Here is an 18801-nt window from a genome sequence, read left to right as displayed (position 1 = left end):
AAAGGAGCCAGGGGCTCCTCCCAAGCCCATGTGACCCCTGAGGAATGGATCTTCAAATGACCTTAAGAGTAAAAATAAATTGGTTTATTTTGGCTAATTGTATGGTCTTAAACACCCAAAAGGAAAGTATAACCAAAGATTAAAGGGGTCAATATAATTTTTAAGAGTCCATATGTATACCTAAAGGCTGCATAACAAGAAACAATGCCAGATAGGAGATTCCTTCCTTTGAGTTATTGGCTAGGGTGGCCCAAGAGACTCCCAGACAGTAACCCAGCACAGAAATGGGAAAATGAACAGCAGACCCCAATCTTAGTTAAAGGCATACTGACAACTGATTGCTGCTAGATGAGGAAGAACTGATCTTCCTACAACAAGGATCTCTAGATAGGCTGACTAGATTCAGCAGATGGACAAGCACTGGGGAATGGCTGGGGGTGCTGCACACACAGTGGACAGTAACAGGGATGACAGAGTATATGGGCTCCAGTGTGTGTGTGTGGGGAGACTATGGGAGGGTGCCATTTGGGAAGTGGGTATATAGATGAATAAGATTGTGTGGGATGTTCTTGTGTGATATACACACAAAACAACAAATTAAAGAAAAAGACATATTTGAGGAGGAAGCATAAAAATTTACGTCATGTTAATTAGAGGTGATAAACATTACCATTGAAATCTACCTGATGACTTCATATCCATACTCAGGTGCCAAGGATCCAAGTGTAACCGACTGTGACTGGTAATCAGATATATAGAGATTAAAGACACATGTGCAAACATCTAAGTGTTAGTAGCATTAAAAATGTAGGAAACAGCATATTTTAAAATGAAATGGAGATCTTTGAAGGGTAAAAATGCATTCAATTTTATGTCTTACAGGGTTTATACTGAGTTAAATATTGTATAACTGTATTAATTCAACAGTGAACTTAAAAATTTACAGCCACTTTTGAAAGAGATGTATCCTTGCTCTGGAAATTGTTACTGAATATGTTAAAGCTGTAATGAAATGCTTCTTCTAATCATGTGATTATTAAATTTTAAAAAATGTAAAAAAAAAAAACACCTATGTGTGGCAGTACACACCTATATTCCCAGCACCCTGGAGGCTGAGGCAGGAGAACTGCTATAAATTTGAGACTAGCCAGGAATATATAGAAAGATCTTGTCTAAAAACAAAGTTTCAGATAAAGGGATGATTGAATGCACACCAGGAAATGGCAGAGGATAAGAATGCCAGGGCGGGGGCTGGAGAGGTGGCTCAGCAGTTAAGAGCACTGGCTGCTCTTGCAGAGGACTCCAGTTCAAATCCCAGCACCCACATGGCAGCTGACAACCATCTGTAATTCCAGTTCCAGGGGATCTGACGCTCTCTTCTGACCTTGAGCACTGCTTGACACAGGTGCACTTACATACATGTAGGCAATATACTCATACATACAAAATAAAATAAATTAATTAAAAAATAAAGCAATTGATTCCAGAGACAGATCCCAAGTAGACATTTCTTTTTCCTCTCTGTTTTTCTCATTCCTTCTTTCCATTGTTCTCTCTCTCCCTCCTTCCCCCCCACCCTCTTCAGGGTCTCCCTGTAGACCTGGCTGGCCTGGAACTCACTATGTAGAACAGGTTGGCTTGAAACTTGTGATGATCCTGCCTTAGTCTCCCAAGTACTGGGTTGTAGGAGAGCAGCATCACATCTTTACTGTTTTGTTGTGTGTTTGTACAATAGAGTTGAAAGCAGTAGGAAGTTGAAAGACCAAACAACATGATCGAGAAGGTAAACCCTGGGTCTGCAACATGGCTCGGTGGGTAAAGATGCTTGCTGATAAGCCTGATGACCTGAGTTTGATCTCCAGGACTCACATGGCTCAAGAGAGAACCGACTCCTGCAAGTTGTCTTCTGACCGCCACATGTGCACCTATGTGCTTGTGTGTGCATACACACACACACACACACACACACACACACACACAGGTAAACCTGGTGGATATATTTCAAAATCCACATCTGAATGATAGAAACTATGTTTTCTTCTTGAGGACCCAGGCGACATTCACAAAAAGAGCTTTAAAGATCAGGAAGCATCCAGATGTTAGAACCACATTCAAATCTCAGCATTACTAATAGAAACAAGACACTGCTCTGCTGAGCTGACAATTCTCCCTGGAGGAGATGCTAGGCTCTGGGAGAACTCTGTCCTGGGGTCTCCGCAGTTCCCAGAGCAGCTGGGAGCTAGGGCAATGCCAAGGGCAAAGACCTGGGTGTGTGCCTGTGACCAGTCAGCAGAACTGACCCTGGAAAGCTGGAGTCACGTAAGGGTAGGGTGAAGTGTGAGAAGCTAGGCAGGATGGCTCACTGGTCCCACCAGGTGGAGTTTGCTGGGTGATGGAGTAAGAGATCCAGGCAGAAGTTCAGGTGAGAGAAGGGGAATTCTAGCTCAGATAGGGGAGAAATCCAGTGTCTATCTGAGCAGGGTACATCCTCAAGAAGTGAGAGGTGACCTGAGAGAGGTGTGGTGGATGGGTGACAGGTAGTACAGACTGAGAACATGGGATTCAGAACTGGGATTTTAGGGAGGAGGGGCCGTGAACAATACTGAGGAGCCTAGCTCATTCCCAAACCCAGAGGTCCCAAGGGTTTGGGAGAAAAACTAGGCCCACCTGAGGGGGCTGAGGTGGCCACAGGGGACCCTTGGAAGAATAGAATGGTGAGCCAGAGGGGTCTATGCTGATGGATAGTGAGGTTTTTCAGGTGATTGGGGCCCTGGCCAGGAGCTCCTGGGGTTCTTGGATGCCTTCTCCATCAGGATGGGTGGTGGAGGCTGGAGCAGGTGTTTTGTATGGCCTAAATGAAGAGAAGTTCTGGCTCCTTCCCTGCACCAAGTACTCTGGGCCTCTTGTGAGCTGTGAGGGGCAGTCAGGAGGACAGAAGCTGTGAGGTTGCCCTGGAGGAGGATGGAGGGTGGACAGTGGGGGCAGAGAGGGAGGGTGGGGCTAAGCACCTGTCCAGGGGAGTGGAAAAGTCCAGGAATGCAGCCACCAGCTCTGGGATGTGGTTCTGGGCCAGCAGGGTTATGGCACGCAGAGTGCTTTCCTTGGCTTGGGGCATGTGAATGGCACAGAGGTGGTGGTAGATGATTTGGCCCATTTTGCCAACCTGTGCAGAGAGGGCAGGGAGGAAGGGGAGAGGTCTGATGGGGAGTCCCCACTCATTCTACACATCTAGCTTGAAGGGAAGTCCCAGGACAGGACACTGAGGCATTTGAGATCCTTAGATTCTGCCCAAACTGCCCTACAGCTGCTGAACCCCCTTTAGCTTGCCTAAGTACACTGCATCCCATGTGCTCAGGGTCTTTGGGGCCCACTCAGTAGGTTAGGCCAACCTGAAGCTTCCTGCCTGCAAGGCTGATAGTGGTTGTCTCCTGCTGGAGCACCTCTTCCCATCCCACGGGGTTCACCATGCAGTTTCTGTATCTACCAGGCTGTCTTGTCCACTCCTGTCTGTGTGTTGTCACCCCCATCAGACCACAAGCTCCAGAGGATCTAGTCTGCCCTTTCTGCTGCCATGTCATTCTCTAGGGCCCACAGCAGCATTCAACCAGCACACATCTGCCCCAGGACCTGAAATCACCACCAGGCTCTAGCAGACTCTTAGGCTACTCCTGTATCCACTCATGCATCGACTTATCTATCCATCCACTTACCTATCCACCCATCCACTCACACATCTACCTATCCATCCATACATCTACCCTTCTACCCACTAACTCACCCCTCACCCATCTATTCATCCATCTATCTATCCACCCATTTATCCATCTATCCATCCATCCATCCATCCAATCACCCACCAATCACATCTATCCATCCATCCATGCATCCATACACCCACCCACCAATCACATCTATCCATCCATCCATCCATCCCCCCACCCACCCACCAATCACATCTATCCATCCATGCATCCATACACACACCCACAAATCACATCCATCCATCCATCCATCCATCCATCCATCCATCCATCCCTCCACCCACCCACCAATCACATCTATCCATCCATGCATCCATACACACACCCACAAATCACATCCATCCATCCATCCATCCATCCATCCAATCACCCACCAATCACATCTATCCATCCATCCATGCATCCATACACCCACCCACCAATCATATCTATCCATCCATACATCCATCTATCCATCCATCCATCCATCCATCCATCCATCCATCCATCCACCCATCCACCCACCTACTCATCCACTCCCCCATCCACCTATCCATCCATCCACCTGTCTCTCCACCCACCTGTTCCCCATCTATCCATCCATCCATACATCCATCCATTGGATTGGTTGCTGCCTGTGGTGGAATCCCAGTCTGCCCCATCCTGGTTCAGTGGGGGTCCTTGGATGCTGACTATGGCCTAGTCCCTCACTCTTCCCCCTTCCTCCCTGGCCCTCCCAGCTGCCAGGTCGTCTCCATGCTCCTGGATGACAAGGAAAAGCAAATCGGCAGCTGCTTGTACATGGCTGGGGCTGGTGGATCCCAGACCATCGATGACTGTCCAGATGAGATCAGTCAGCTCTGTCATCAAGAGATGACTCGTGATCTCCTAAGAGAGCAGAGAGGCTGTCATCTTGTCACCTCCAGCCCCTGTGACTCCCCTTTTCAAACTTCCCCTCTGCCAGACTCCCCAAATCTCTGGTATGCACTCCTCTAGGCTCCCCATGTGGGCCCAGCACAGGGTCTCTTCCACACCTTTCTTAACCAATGCCCAGGGGCAGGAAGGAGGGGGCAAGATGTTCAGCACAGGGTTCCTTTCCTCAACCAGCCCTGGTTTGTCCTGGGATGCTGGTGGCCCCAAAGCCATTCCCTTTGTGTCTTAGCTCTAGGTTGTCCTCATGTCAGCTTGAGTCCAGAGGGCCACCACCCATAGCCAGGCCCAAGTCCTTGTAAGGGTTTTAATCAAAGAGAATTGAACTTCAGAGTTGAGAAGGATCTTTCAGGTCACCTGGATTAACCTTGGCCTAGAGACATGCCATGGAGCAGGGTAGCACAGGTGGGGTTAGGTTGGTGTGGAACCCAGGGTTTCTGTCTCTATGTATGGCCTTGCTAGCCTCCAGCTATGCTTGGCTCCTACATTCTCTGGAGTCAGCCTAGTGGTGAGTCTCATGAATGAAAGCAGATCATGAGCCCTTCATGGGGTTGGAAAGACTTGAAACATAGCTATTCAACAAAACATCCTCACCATTCATAATAGCTTAAATCTATGATAGGCTTAAATTGATCTGTATTTAATAAAATGTTTAGTTACTTGGTATCCCTAGACTCAGTTCAAGTGCTCAGCCACTACATGTGGCCAATGAGTCCTGTGAACAGCACAGACATAAAACATGGTTAACCTTCCAGAAAGCACAAGTTAGAATGGCAAGACTCTCAGAGCCCCGGAAGACTATAGGAATGGCATGGACTTCTGTGTTGTTGAGCTTTAATCAAGACCTTGAATAACTGTGAGATGGTGTCATGATTATGACGACGGTGGTGATGATGATGATGGAGGGGATGGTGATATCATGGTGGTGGTACTAATGGTGATGATGGTGGTGGTGGTAGTGATGATGGTGGTGATGATATGGTGGTGGTGATGATGGGAACATTAGTGATGATATGGTGGTAATGATGGAGGTGATGGTGATATGCTGGTGGTGGTTATGACAATGTTGATGAAGAGGAATGGGGTAAAGGTGGGGATGATGTTAACGGTAGTGACAATGGTAATGATGTGGTGGTGATAGTGATGGTGATGATGGGGACATTAGTGATGGTGATGGCGGTATAGATGGCGATGGTGAGAATGCTGATGGTGGTGAAGAGGAAGAGGCATTAGTGATGATGGTGGTGGTAATGGTGATGGTGGTGATGATGGTAGTGATGGCAACGATGGGGGGTATTAATGATGGCAATGGTGGTGGGAGTGGTGATGGTGGTGATGATGATGGTGGTATTAGTGACGATAGTGGTGATGGTGGTGATGATGGTGGTGGTGGTGGTGCTGCTGCTGCTGGTGGTGATGATGAGGGTGATAGTGATGTTGATAAAGGTGTAATGTATTTCAAGACCACACGAGGAGTCAAGATAAACTTGGGACTTGAGTCAAGGCCCAGAGTGTTTGCCTCTCACAATAGCAGCCCCTCCTGTTCTTCCCCCTTCTCCCATCCAACCTTTCCCTGCTTTTTTCTAGGCACAGATAGAGCAGGCTTCCTCTACCTAGGCCCTGGACACTTTGCTGTCAGTGGCCCAGTCACCTTTCCTTCTGGGATCTTTCCCTCCCCACATCGCCTCTGCAGCCCAGGTTCTCTGCTGCGAACTGCACCCACACTAGGCTTTCTTTGTTGTAGACAGGCCCATTGATGTGCTGGCCCCAGAGGCTCAGATTTTCTTCAGTAAACTTCTAGTGGCTTCAGGATTTGGACAGCTCATATGGCTGCTGAAGCTGCTGATGTCACTGGGACCAGACCAAGCCTTGCTGGGGTACTTCCTAGCCATGTGCCCCACTTTGGCACCACTTGCTCTACTTGGCCATCATGGGTGTTTACTGAAAGCCAGTTCTACCCCCAGGCCCCATACTGAACCCTAGTGAGACCCCATTTCTTGTCTGGAAGGCTCAGGGTCTGACTAGGACTGTCAAGTATGCCGGTCACAGTGATTGTTCTTAGCTGGGGTTCAACCCCACCCGAGCAAGCGAAAACTACCACAGACTTCCTGAACTCAGAGCTCTGAGGTGGCTTTAACATGGGTCTCCCAGCCAATGCCAGCACCCAGCTCACACCAGTACTCAGCTCACAAGCTTCAGCTTGGGTGACTTCTGAGGATAACACGTCTAACCTTGATGTGGAGTGCGGAGGCTGTAAATGGGGTAAGTGCTACAGCCTAGAGATAGTCGGAAAAACTCATGGAAGGGACCTGAGATTCCTGTGAAGCCCCCAGCACATGACATACATGTGCCCAGTGTGTGCTGGTGTCTCCTCCAACCTGCCTGGTTCCCCTTTAACAGTACAGAGGAGAAGAGTGAGTTTATCATCACCCATTGGCAGTCTGTTTTGGCCACGCCCCCACCCAGTCTGCCTAGACTCTAAAGGCTTTGACCTTGATGGCTTGGGAGCTGCCCAGATGGAAGATGCTGTCGTTTGAGGAGATCATCTTCTTGGGAGTTGGGAGAGTACCCCTCTGATCTCCACTGCTCCAGAGGGCAGTTCTGCCAGCATCAGACTGGGAGAGCCCCTGGGAGGTCTCTCCCTCTGCCGCTGGAGTGTCTTCTGCTGGCCAAAGCATGATAAGGGTGAGGGCCATGGGGGTGGGGGTGGGGTCTAGGTGGGACAGGGCAGCAGTGAGGGTGGGATTGGGCCTGTGCACACTTTGGGTTTGGGGGTTGGGTAACTAGAAGGTTATGGCTGAAGTCCAGACTGGATTTGGGGCAGGGTTGATTTCAGGGGTGCTGGTATGACTCCACCCCAGGCTGTGACTGAGGAGGGGCCAGGTGCACTGTAGTGGAAGACACTCACCCTTCTGGTATATCAGAAGCTGGTAGAGGTGGCCTATTGCTTGCAGACTTGAGTGCTGTGTGGTCCTATCTGGGTTCTGGCATAGAAGCTCCAGCATGGCCACCAGCTGCCCGGTCCTTCTAAAGTTTTCCTTTGTCTATGTAGAGAGTGTGCTCACTGATGGTGGGCCTACCCACAGAGTCCCACCTGGTATCCCAGAATGATCCCTAGGGGATCCCTGAAATTGGGCCAATGGCCTGGGCTAGGCAAAATATAAGGACTTGATTCCAAAACTTAATAATCAAGAGAAATCAGGGCTAATGCAATTTAACAAAAACCAAAACAAATGTAAACTCTCCACGTTGAACAGAGGACCAAAGTCTCAATACAAGATCCAACCTTGAAATTATAGAACTCTGCCTGGCTTGCTTAACCTGACCTCAGCCCTGGTTCCCAATAAAACTTTATTTACAAAAATCAGTGTTTTACCTTGATTACGGAGTGTTTTTGTACTCAGCTCTATCAGCTTTTATCAGCCCCCAGGGCTTAGGCCTCCTGGCTAATCAGTTGGCACTAATTCAGTAGATGAAGGAGGAATTGTTCTTTCTTTGTGCTCGGCTGAAGTTCATTTGCCCCCAGAGCAATCGTAAGGGTGACATGGGGGCTTGTGTTAGATGAAGCAGTGGGCACGGGGCTGCTCCATGTGACTGGTACTGATCTACACCGGGTCAGCTTGCCAGCACATCCCTCTAGGGAGTCCTATCTGCCCATCTTACAGGAGAGATGCTGAGGCTGGAGAAGAAGCACCTGCTCCTGGACTAGAGTTGTGTGGACAAGAGTCCCACCTCCTGGGTTGGGGCCAGCTTCCGGACTTCCCTTAGCCTGGTACTTCAAGTGTAAGAAAAGGGTATTTAGGCTGTTCACTGCTGTGGGGCTCAGTCAAGTAGTAGGGCACTCAGAATCCACCTTGGCCTGGAGGCAGGGGTACAAGGTAGGAGGCCCTGCCCCTGACAGCATATGACTAGAGAATGGGGTTGGGGGTGAAGGGCAACAGGGTGGGGGTGAGGGGCTGCGGAGGTGAGGGGCTGTGGGGGTGAGGGGATACGGAGGTGAGGGGCTGGGGAGGTGAGGGGCTGTGGAGTGAGGGGCTGGGGACTGGTACCTACATGTATGCAGTGTTCATAGTTCAGGAATTTGAGGAGTGCTGTGCACCTGTGCATAGCCCGTTGACACTCATGAGTCTTCTCAGATGCCAGCCAGACGTGCAGATGCTGCAGGGTGGGTGAGGTTGGGAAAAGTTGCTGTGCTAGAGTCCCAGGAAGGGCCAGCCCCGTGGAGCCCAGCGGGGGAAAGGACCCTCCCACGGGTCAACAAGCCCATTTTCCACCGCTTCTGGGTCCAGCTTTTCCTGTTTCCTCTTCAGTCCTTGTCCCCAGAGCCACCTCTCAGGACTGGCCACCCCTGTGCCGCAGACTCATTCCCTCCTCCCAAAAGTGCTTAATCTACTGTGTGTGTGTGTGTGTGTGTGTGTGTGTGTGTGTGTGTGTGCCCCTTTCTATACCCTGCTGCATGTGCAGAAAACGGACACAGGAGCCTCAAGCAGAGGCTCGGTATTGATTTTAGAGTGCTGCATGGCTGAGGGGCTGTGTGGTCACTTATGCGGACACAGGATATTTGGAGATAAGAGTGATCTAGTGATGGCTGGGGAGACCGATGACTTCCACTGGTGGCAGACACCACAACTCAGGCACATTCCAGGAGTGGGTGCTACCTTGTTGCTTAGGTGCTTGCTCACTCAAGTTCTCCCTCTAGACTTCGGGGATGGGAGCTCCTGTTTGCTCTCCTGACTTCTTCACCAGGCCCTGGCCCTGCTGGCCTGAACTTCACTCTGGTCCCATTACCCTCCAGGCTCCAGCTTCCTCTACTCTGACCTGCTGAGCCTGTTCTACTCTCCTTGGTCCTGTGGTGCCCTTCTCTCGTGGATCTTCCCTGTGATGGCTCCTTGGTAAACTCTGACTGGCCCTGACTTCAGACCTGGGTGGAGCTGGGCTTCCTCCCTCTGGTTTCAGACCCTGCCACTAGACCTTCACTATCTGCTGAGTGCCCATGGAGGCATGGTACCCAGAGGGTGGGTGAAGGGGAGCTGCAGGATCCAGGCCCTTGAGGGGGCACAGTGGCATGGGCACATGTGGCGGGGGAAGCCACTTCCTCAGTAGACCCCTTTAGGCAAGGCTGACCTCTGCCTTACTGTCCCATCTAGATTCTCCAAAACTACACAGGAAGTCCTGCGCCCTGTGGAGCACCAGCCTTGGGGCTTTTGGGTCAGGGATTGCACCCCTGCCCCAGCCCCCTGCCTGGCAGCTCTCACCAACAGCAGGAAGTGCAGCTCATCGGCTGTGGGCTTCTGAAGCTCTGTAGCATGTGGTCCAGTGCTTCCATGGTCTGGCTGTACAGTGCCTGTGGGAGGGCAGGGGTCAGTCAGGCCAGGTGTGGGTGAGGGCTCAGGTCTGCTGTAGTGCCCAGTGGGCACCCACTTCCTGCACATCCTCAGACCAGGCTTTCACACCTGCCAGAAGTCACCACTGAGTCTACAAAGGGGTCCACCTGTCACACGGGTACACAGACGGGCCATGGAGCTCCCTTGGGGACCCACCCAAGGGCACAGGTGAGTTCATTCCAGGCAAGGCTGGCTCCATGGACATGTGGACATGTGGTCTGGGTTACTTCCAGGACCCTAAACTCAAACGGTACTGGCTGTAACTGCATTTTCTGTCCTGAAATTCATAGTAAGTTTTAATTGATTAATAAACTAATTAATTATAGTGCGTATGCCATGCCATGACATATGTGTGGAGATCAGAGGATGACTTTCTGGAGTCTGCTCTTTCCTTCCACCATGGGCTCTGGGACCAAACTCAAGTCATTAGGCTTGCATGACAAGCAGTTTTACTTGCTAACCATCTTGCTGATCCTCTTAAAAGTTGTAAACAAGGGTCCAAGTGTCAACTTTGCTGTGGCCCTGCAAAAGATCCAACTAACTCTGGTTTCTTGGGCTCATGAAGGGACATTCCTTCTCCCCAACAGTTTAACTAAAATTTTATTTCTCATTTTTATTTTATATGTATGAATGTAATGCCTGCACGTAGGTAGGTACATCCGTGTTGCACAATGCCTGCAGAGGTCAGAAAAGGGTGTCAGATCTCCTGGAACTGGAGTTACAGCCAGTTGTCAGCTGCCATGTGGGTGCTGGGAATCGAACCCTGGCCTTCTGCAAGAGCAACCAGGGTTCCTAACCCCTGGGCCTTTGCTCCAGACACCTCTACAATAGTTTTACTGACTTGCTTGCTGCTGTTCATGAGGGAGGGGCCACAGAAATGCCCCAGTTGGGCTCCCATCAGGCCACCAAGAGCTCTGGGTATTTGCTATCTAGTGACTTGGAGAGACGGCTTCACCTCCTAGGCCTGCGTTCTGCCACTGGGGTCACAGGAAGCCAGTCCTATGTGACAGAGCAGGACAGATGGGGTGGAAATGAATAGGAGCCTAGCCCAGTATCCCTAGCTCCCAGTGTGGACACCCAGGCCCTGGTTGTATTCTTTGCAGGACCAGAGTCTTACATTCACAGGGTGCTTTGGAAGACATGGGGAACAGACATTACCCATACCTCTGTCACTACCTGACCCACAGTGCTCCTTGGTCCAGCCTCAGAGGTGTGCACTACAAACTGCCCAGGGGCGGGGTTCAGATCTTGACTTTCCCATTACAGACTTTATCTTCCTGAGATGTGTCCTGTTCTCCAGTCACTATGGAAAGTGCGAAGTGTCTGCAGAGCCTGGGCAGGGCGCACTTAACAAAGCTGCCCAGCTTTCCCTTGTCAGGGACACTCAGGGCTAGGTCTATGCCCCACAGTCTCATGTGCTCCCTGGTGGTAGCCATGAGCCACTGCCGGCATCTCATGGCTGGAGTAGCTTGTATTGAATTGTACCCAGGTGGGGGTTGGGAGCTGTTTTCTGAGCTCCTTTCCCCCAGCCTAGCTAGGGTGATGTGGACCAGGTGAGTCCCAGAGGGCCAGGGTTCATGCAGGCTGGTGTGATGAGAGTGATCCTGCCTTTCAGGGAGGGTGACTCCTAGGTGTGACAGGACCTAGTGGCTGGGCTGATGTTCTTGAATCCCTATAACACTTGGGAATTCATCCCTTTGAGAGAGCCACCTCCCCTTTCTCTCTGAGTTCCTTGTGCTGCCATGAGGCTTAGAGGAGGGAAACACAATGGTCACACAGTAGCCTGTCATTTACAGCCTCGCAGATGCTGAGCGAGGGGTGCTGCGTCCTCCACCTGGCTCTTGGGTCAGCAGGGAGGCTGTACATACCACTATGTACAGAGCACCTGCACAGATACACAGCAGGTCTCAGTTCAAGCTGCATTATGTACCACGGCCCTCTGTTGATAACTTCTGTGTCCCAAGTGGGCAAACAGAGACCCAGTGCCTTAGGCAACTGCCCAGGGCCCCCACTCTGCCTGTGGAGTGACCTCTTCCCCCTCTCAGGCCATGCACAGCAGACTGAGCCTGATGCCCTGCTCAAGAGTGCCCTGCAAGCTGCACCTGGATATTGGGTGGTTCTAGGAAGAGGCATGTGTGCTTCTCCAGGGCGTCCAACAGCAGCAGCACAAAGATGCTGTGGAAGCAGGTGGTGAGGAGCCGGGATTTCTTGTCTATGTCCATGGGTGGCCTCAGCGCACTGTTGGGAAGACAGAGGGGCAAGAGCCTAAGGGCCTGGGATTGGAAGGGATCTGTTGGGGAGCACACAGTGGTGGGGCCCCTGGTACTCTGGCATCTGTCTCTAACAGTGCATAACGTACAACTTTTTGCTTTTTACAGCGACTAGTGCATAATCCACTTCCTTGGTCTCCTGCTGGCCCAGAATGTGCTAGCCAAGGGCCTTTTGCATGTGCTGTTCCTGTTACTGGGTACCTGTAGGGCTCAGACTCACTTTTCCAGGACTTTGCTTAATGGTCCCCTTTCAGCCAACTTAAGTCAGACTCTGTGTCCTGAAGTCTGCAGAGCACCAGGCTCATAGGCTCACTGTCGATCAATGCTCCTAGGGCAAGCTGTCAGCACCAGCTCCCGTACCCCTCAGCCCCACGAGGGTGTTACATCCCTCTCTGTCTCCCTCTTTCAGTACCTTCCCCTAACCCTGTTGTGGCATGTGTAATGATCAGGGATGTTCCTTGCTGGCTCCCAGCTGGGTCCCAGAGCCCAGACAGTGCCTCACACCTAGGCTGCAATAGTGACATGTACAGCAGGGCGGATTTGGAAGGGGCGCTGATCATTAGAGGGGCTGGGAGAGGCAAAGCATCTGGGTGGCGATGGGCTGTGAATCCAGGCCGAGTGGATGCCTGCCTAGCATCCCCTCCACTCGGCCCGGGACCATGTGAGCCACCAGCTGCCTGCCTGTCTTTTCTGGCCTCACCTTCCCTCTGATCTGTTGGTGGAGAGCTGAGCCAGGATGTGTCTCTCTGGCTCTAAGGCCCCCGAGTCCCCGGGCTTCCTGCCTCTCTCCCTTTCCCTGGGGCTTGATTGGGTTCTAGATGCAGCTGCCCCTTGGGTAGCCTTAGTGGAGTGCCTGGGGGAAAGGGTCAGCCTACTCTGTGGACTGGCTGTGCTCGGGCCTAATGCTCCAGACCCTTCCCTGTCCCACACTGGCTCAGGCTGCAAGCTTTGCACTGCAGGGCCTTGATATCTGACTTCCCCCGATCTGGGTCCCCTGTTAGCCGCCCAGGCAGAGACCTGCTGCTTTGAGTCAGACAGCCCTCCACAGACTGGGACCTACCAGAGGCTGGAGACGATGTGGAGACCTGCTGACGGCTGCTGGTGAATAGTGTGTCCTGTAGTTCCTTCTCTGTCACCATCTGCACCAGGAGAAGGCGCAGGGGCTCAGACCTGGCTGATCCCACTTTTGCCTCAGGACCCCAGCACCCCTACAGCCCACATGAGGATGCCTCACATCTTTACCCACCCATGAGCCTCTGAGACCTGGGCCCCACTTAGGGAGCTAGTCAAGGCCTCTGGAGTTAGGAAGGCCAGGTCTGAATCCTGGATACCTGGTCCAAGTTGCCTGACCCTGGACTAGCTCCAGGCTGCCCTGAGCCTTGTTTCCTCATAAATTACTCTGCCTTGCTGCTGGATCCCGGCAGGGGCAGGAGCCGCGCTGCCTTGATCAACGCTCTTTGCTCCTGACAGTACTGTCTTCTGCCCAGTAAGGCTGCTGGTCTGAGGGAGGAGGCTCTGTCTGGGAAGACTGGTGGTCTGAGAGAGGCCCTCATGTACTTAGAGCCTGGCACGCACCGTCAGACACTCCAGGACCTGGCAAGTCTGAAAGAACACATAGCTGTGGGCACCTTCGCTCTGGCCGATGGCCCCTACCAGCCTCAGGATGGCGTTGAGGAAACTGTGCTTCAGGATTTCATCCTGTGTAGGATGCCCCAGGGCACAGGTCAGGCCGAAAGCCCGGGAGCATGTGGGAGAGCAAGAATGGAGGCCGAGGCCGCCATTGCCAGGCGAAGCTGGCTCAGGGTGAGAGGGATGTGGCTGGGGGCCCATGGGTCAGGTTTTGTTTTAGACCAGGGGTGTGCTCTTGTTTTAAAAATGTGAATGAGGTCAGCCTGGCCAAACAGTGAGAGTGGTGGTCTCTGGGGTGTGGTAGCCGCAATCTTGATGGCAAGAGTTGCTGACCAGCTGTATAGCAACCCAGGCTATGGTGAGCCATGGAGGCAGGTGTTGCCCTGGCCTCTCAGTACCCATCCCCCTTCTCCCAAGGTTTGCCTTATGAGAAGTGGGGGATGGGGTCCTTGGGAAAGCCTAGAGATCTTTTTAAGGATGATGGAGGCAACCCAGGAGGCTGGGCCTGGCTCTTTGTGGTTCTGGGAGGAGTGGGCACTGGCGAGGTGGGCTGCAGGCCAGGTGCAGCCGTGGTCCTCTGATTTCTGCAGTTTGGGCAGGGCAAGGTTGGAGTCCTGGTTCTGCTTTGGGGGAGGCGTTAGGAGGACTGGCATGGTGGTGGGCATGGCGGCCTGTACGCAGGTGCTGAAGCGGAAGAAGAAGATCATCCTGGATAAGATGTTGTCCACCCATGGCAGGATGTGGCTCTTGGCCTTGGCTGCCATCTGGCTGTAGGAGAGGAGGATGGTGCTTCTGGCCCATTTCCACCACAGGTGCTTGGGGCTCTGGCCATGGGACCAGGTAGGGGTGGAATCTGTGTCAGGCCTTGCTGATAGTCTGAGAGGGGTTACCTGGATCCTAGCAGGGTGGGACAGGTAGGGTGTCCAGATGGTGAAGGGTCTTTGTGGCTCCTTGTGGAGGTTGGGACTGTCTATGGTCGTCAGACACCAAGTAGGATGCTTGTCTCTGCAGAAACTGGTAGAATTGGGACACTTCCTGTGATTTCCCCAGAGCCTAGCATCCTTTTCTTACTGAATGAGACAACATCTGGTACACCAAACCCTTGTGGACCGCTGGGGGCCTGGGACGATCAGGTTCCTATCCAGAGAGACAGTAATGGGTCACGTGGAGCTTCCTGTTTGGGTTGTGGTCCAGAGTCACTCCTCTATGTCAGCAGGGTACTATTATGGTGATTTGTTTATCAGCACCAGGTACCCTCTGAGGGTCTGGGCAGATCCTCTGGAGACCTCTGGCCCTCTCCGGGTTGCAGGGTCAGTCATGAGCAGACCTGCATGGGCAATGAGAGGCTCTTTCCCTTTCTGTGTCCCAAGGGATGTCTGTAGAGTGTTTCCCAGGAACTGCATCTTCCAGAGGGAACCACGTGGGGTGCATGCACTTAGGCAGACAGGCATGGGGCTGCCACCTGTTCACAAGCCACTCTCTGGCCAAACATCTCAGCTTTTGAATGAGTCCCTTGCCCCAGGACCAACCATAATCCTGCAGTCAGCCATCACACAGCACAGCGAGGCTGCCACTGCTCAGCACCTGCCGTGTGTGAGGGTCTCCATGGCCATGGCGTTCTGACACCCAGGGAGGGAAAAATTCTGCTCAGGAGGAGGAAACTGAGGCACAAAGGGGTCTCATGGGGTTAGTACTGGTGGGAGTCAGAGTCCATGGTCCAGACACCATGCTCTTCTCACACTCAGGGAGTCCCAGCTGGAGGCCCTGACCTTTCAGGCAGGGTAGACGCCCATGTGCTCCCTCCCCGCCAGGAGCCCTTAGTTGATACCGTCAGAGAGAAGTCCTGCAGGCTCCACTTGATGGGTGTGCTCTGCCCAAACTGTTCCAGCATGGACCAGGTGTCCTCCAAGTGGAGGACTGCAGCCAATCCCACTGTGAGAGCAATACCCTGTGGGGAGGGAACCAGGGTTACTGGTGAGGGTCTTCTGAGGTCTGAGGACCTGGAGTTAGTGCCTCTCCTAGTCCACCAGCAGATGGCAGTATACTTCCTGCCCTCACACACTTTAGGACACTCAGCTCTGAGCCCAACTCTGTAGGAGTGTGTCTTGTCTCTTGTGGGGGAGGCAAGAAGTAGAGGGGAGCCCTAGGGGCTGATGGTCCCTTATACCGGTTCTAAGTAGACGTAGACATAAGTCAGGGGTAGGAATGAAGAGATGTGTAGGAAGGGAGGAGATAAGATCACGGTTTAGTCTGTGACTGGGTCAGTGCTCAGGCTGTGATCAGGGCTCAGGGTTCAGGCTAGGACCAGGATCAGGGCCCAGTGTGTGATCAGGACCAGAGATCAGGCTGTGACCAAGGTAAAAGTCTATGACCAAGATCAGGGCTCAGTGTGTGAGCAGGATCAGGGTTCATTGTGCGAGCAGGATCAGGGTTTAGTGTATGAGCAGGGTCAGTGTTCAATGTGATCACAGTCAGGGCTCAGCGTGTGAGCAGGACCAGGGCTCAGTATATGACAGGATCAAGGCTCAGTATGTGATGAGGATCAGTACTCAGTGTGTGATAGAGATCAGGGATAAGCATGTGACCAGGATTAGGGCTCAGTGTGTGACAATTACCAAGTCTTGGTTTGGGCCAGGAAGTTGGGGGACCAAAGGGGACTGGGTTCTCACCTCCCGCTGCTTGGGCCACTGGTGAGATGTTTCCAGGAGGGTCTTCAGGTGTGTCCTGACAGTGGTGCTGTCCTCCTCTGCTTGAAGGATCAGCCCGTAGTAGGGAACCGGAAGGCCTGGTGGCAGGTTCAATATCTTGTCCTGAGCTGGACCCACCTGGCCTGGGCGGCTGCCTGTGAACAGTTCCCCAGACCACACTCCCCTGGGCTCCCTGACCCTGTTGCCCACCCTTCCTGCCCTGCTTTGGGACAGGCTAAGCCCCAGCTTGTGGTCAGCTAGGGGAAATTCAGTTCAGTTTCCCAGGCCTGGTTCCTGCTCCCTTTAGAGTCTCCAATTTTTCCCTAGGGCTCTGTGTGCCCCTGGGCCTGTGTGGAGGGTGGATAGGGGTTACTGGGGGCATCAGGGCCCACCTTCTCTGGGGTCTGCACTTGCTGGATCTGGCTAGACTTGGTAAGTGTCCATAGCAACTCCTTGGACCACACATCTGTGTTCAGGAATGGCACCGACTTGCTGGCCATCTGTGAGCAGACGGGACAGCACCTGGAGCCACTTTCCCCAGCCCAAGAACCCCGAGTCCATCATTTCCTGTCTCTCTCCACCCCTGGGTCTCCAGGACCCAGTTCTCTTGCTTGTTGGATGGCCCTTAGAGGTGAAAACATTCCTCAAGCTACCCTAGATATGTTCTGGGTGAGGCAGGCTATACATAGCCTGGGAGGCTGCAGCCTGGCGTCTAGTCATGTTCCCAGCACGAGATGGGGTCTTGGACAGGACATGCTCGGTGCCAGCAAAGGCCACCCTTGGGCAGGTGAGCTCCAGAGACAGGACTCAGTCTGTTTCGTTTGCAGTGTGTGTCCCGTGCCCGGCATGGTCCTGGCCTATGGTAGTGCTCTGTTGTCTCTTAATGAAATGAGCGATCAACTAAATGAATGATATTCTTTCAAAATATAGGATGTTGGAAGTTCCTGATCTTAGCATGACATGACATTTTAATGATGGCTACAAGATCTTTGTATTCAATTCTCCCAGATTCCACGAGCTAACAAGTTTGAGGACTTCATTCCCAACACTCCTCTGATGTCGAGGATACTCCTCAACCCCGTATTTTCTATCAGAAAATATTGATAGATGTGATGATAAATCTTCAAAGAAGTTTGCTAAGTAAAACCATCACAAATTAAATAGAAAGATATAGTTAAGTTGAGAAGATGTTGCTGTCATTGCTAAGAGCTAAAACAAATATTAAAAAATAGCACATTCAGGGCTGGAGAGATGGTACAGTGGTTAAGAGCACTGGCTGCTCTTGCAGAGGACCTGGGTTCAGTTCCCAGCATCCACATGGTGGCATCCACAGGCAGCTTTACCAAAATGGCAGGTTTCAGGTTCAGTCAGAGACTGGTTCAAGGCCATAAGGTAGAAAGCAGTAGAGGAAGACCCCGATGGCCAGATGGGCATGCCCACCTACCCATGTAACACACCAGACGCTCCCAAAATAAACATTAGAAAAGAAATGACAAGATGATGCATCATGCGGGCCAGGACTGAGAAAGATTGCTGCGTAATGGCTTTTCGATCAACTCTGGACCACAGACAGCGAGGGCCTGTTAAGCTCCAACAGAGCTGGGAGATTTCTGCTGCAGCTATTGTAATGTAGCTCATGTGTTGTGGCGACACTGGTGGGAACAGACTTACAGTGTCACTGATCCCATCAAAGCATGGCACATGCAATTACATGTGGTGTACGCGTTCCTTGATCAAGATAAATGACTCTGTTGCCTGCCTATGCATTTACTCTTTGATTATTACTTGAGTGTGAGTGCACTTCCTGCTTATAAAAAAGCTGTCTGTATAACAGTGTCAGCCAGCAGTGGCCGCATAGCCTGTGTATACGGTATCTCATTTGCACTGAAGCCTGGAGAGCCACTGGTCTGGGCTTCTCCTGCTTGCACTGCAGCTTCATTGTCCAAGGGATTTGTAGCTTCAAGGAAGTGTCCTTTGGTGTCAGAGTGATGGAATCTATCTATCATCTCTCTCTCTCTCTCTATCATCTATCATCTATCTATCTCTATCTATCATCATCTATCTACCTATCTATATCATCTATCTATCTATCTATCTATCTATCTATCTATCATCTATCTATCTATCTATCTATCTATCTATCTATCTATCTATCTATCTA

At 51.8% G+C, this 18801-nt stretch overlaps 1 protein-coding gene across 1 annotated transcript in view; it reads right to left on the bottom strand.

Annotated features, from left to right (window-relative positions):
• Window positions 1–18801, bottom strand: part of Mroh5 (maestro heat like repeat family member 5) — a 70212-nt gene that overhangs the window by 24447 nt on the left and 26964 nt on the right. Inside the window, 16 exon segments of the mRNA XM_008851081.1 lie at window positions 3009–3163; window positions 4485–4628; window positions 7163–7383; window positions 7579–7714; window positions 8724–8828; window positions 9926–9966; window positions 9969–10014; window positions 12157–12292; window positions 13385–13409; window positions 13412–13463; window positions 13900–14022; window positions 14631–14777; window positions 15782–15901; window positions 16623–16726; window positions 16729–16738; window positions 17033–17140. Coding sequence (XP_008849303.1) covers window positions 3009–3163; window positions 4485–4628; window positions 7163–7383; window positions 7579–7714; window positions 8724–8828; window positions 9926–9966; window positions 9969–10014; window positions 12157–12292; window positions 13385–13409; window positions 13412–13463; window positions 13900–14022; window positions 14631–14777; window positions 15782–15901; window positions 16623–16726; window positions 16729–16738; window positions 17033–17140 — 1673 coding nt within the window.

This window comes from Nannospalax galili, unplaced genomic scaffold (assembly GCF_000622305.1).
Source record: "Nannospalax galili isolate Female #2095 unplaced genomic scaffold, S.galili_v1.0 scaffold525, whole genome shotgun sequence".
Lineage (NCBI taxonomy): Eukaryota > Metazoa > Chordata > Mammalia > Rodentia > Spalacidae > Nannospalax > Nannospalax galili.
This window is presented reverse-complemented; position numbering and strand designations above follow the sequence as displayed.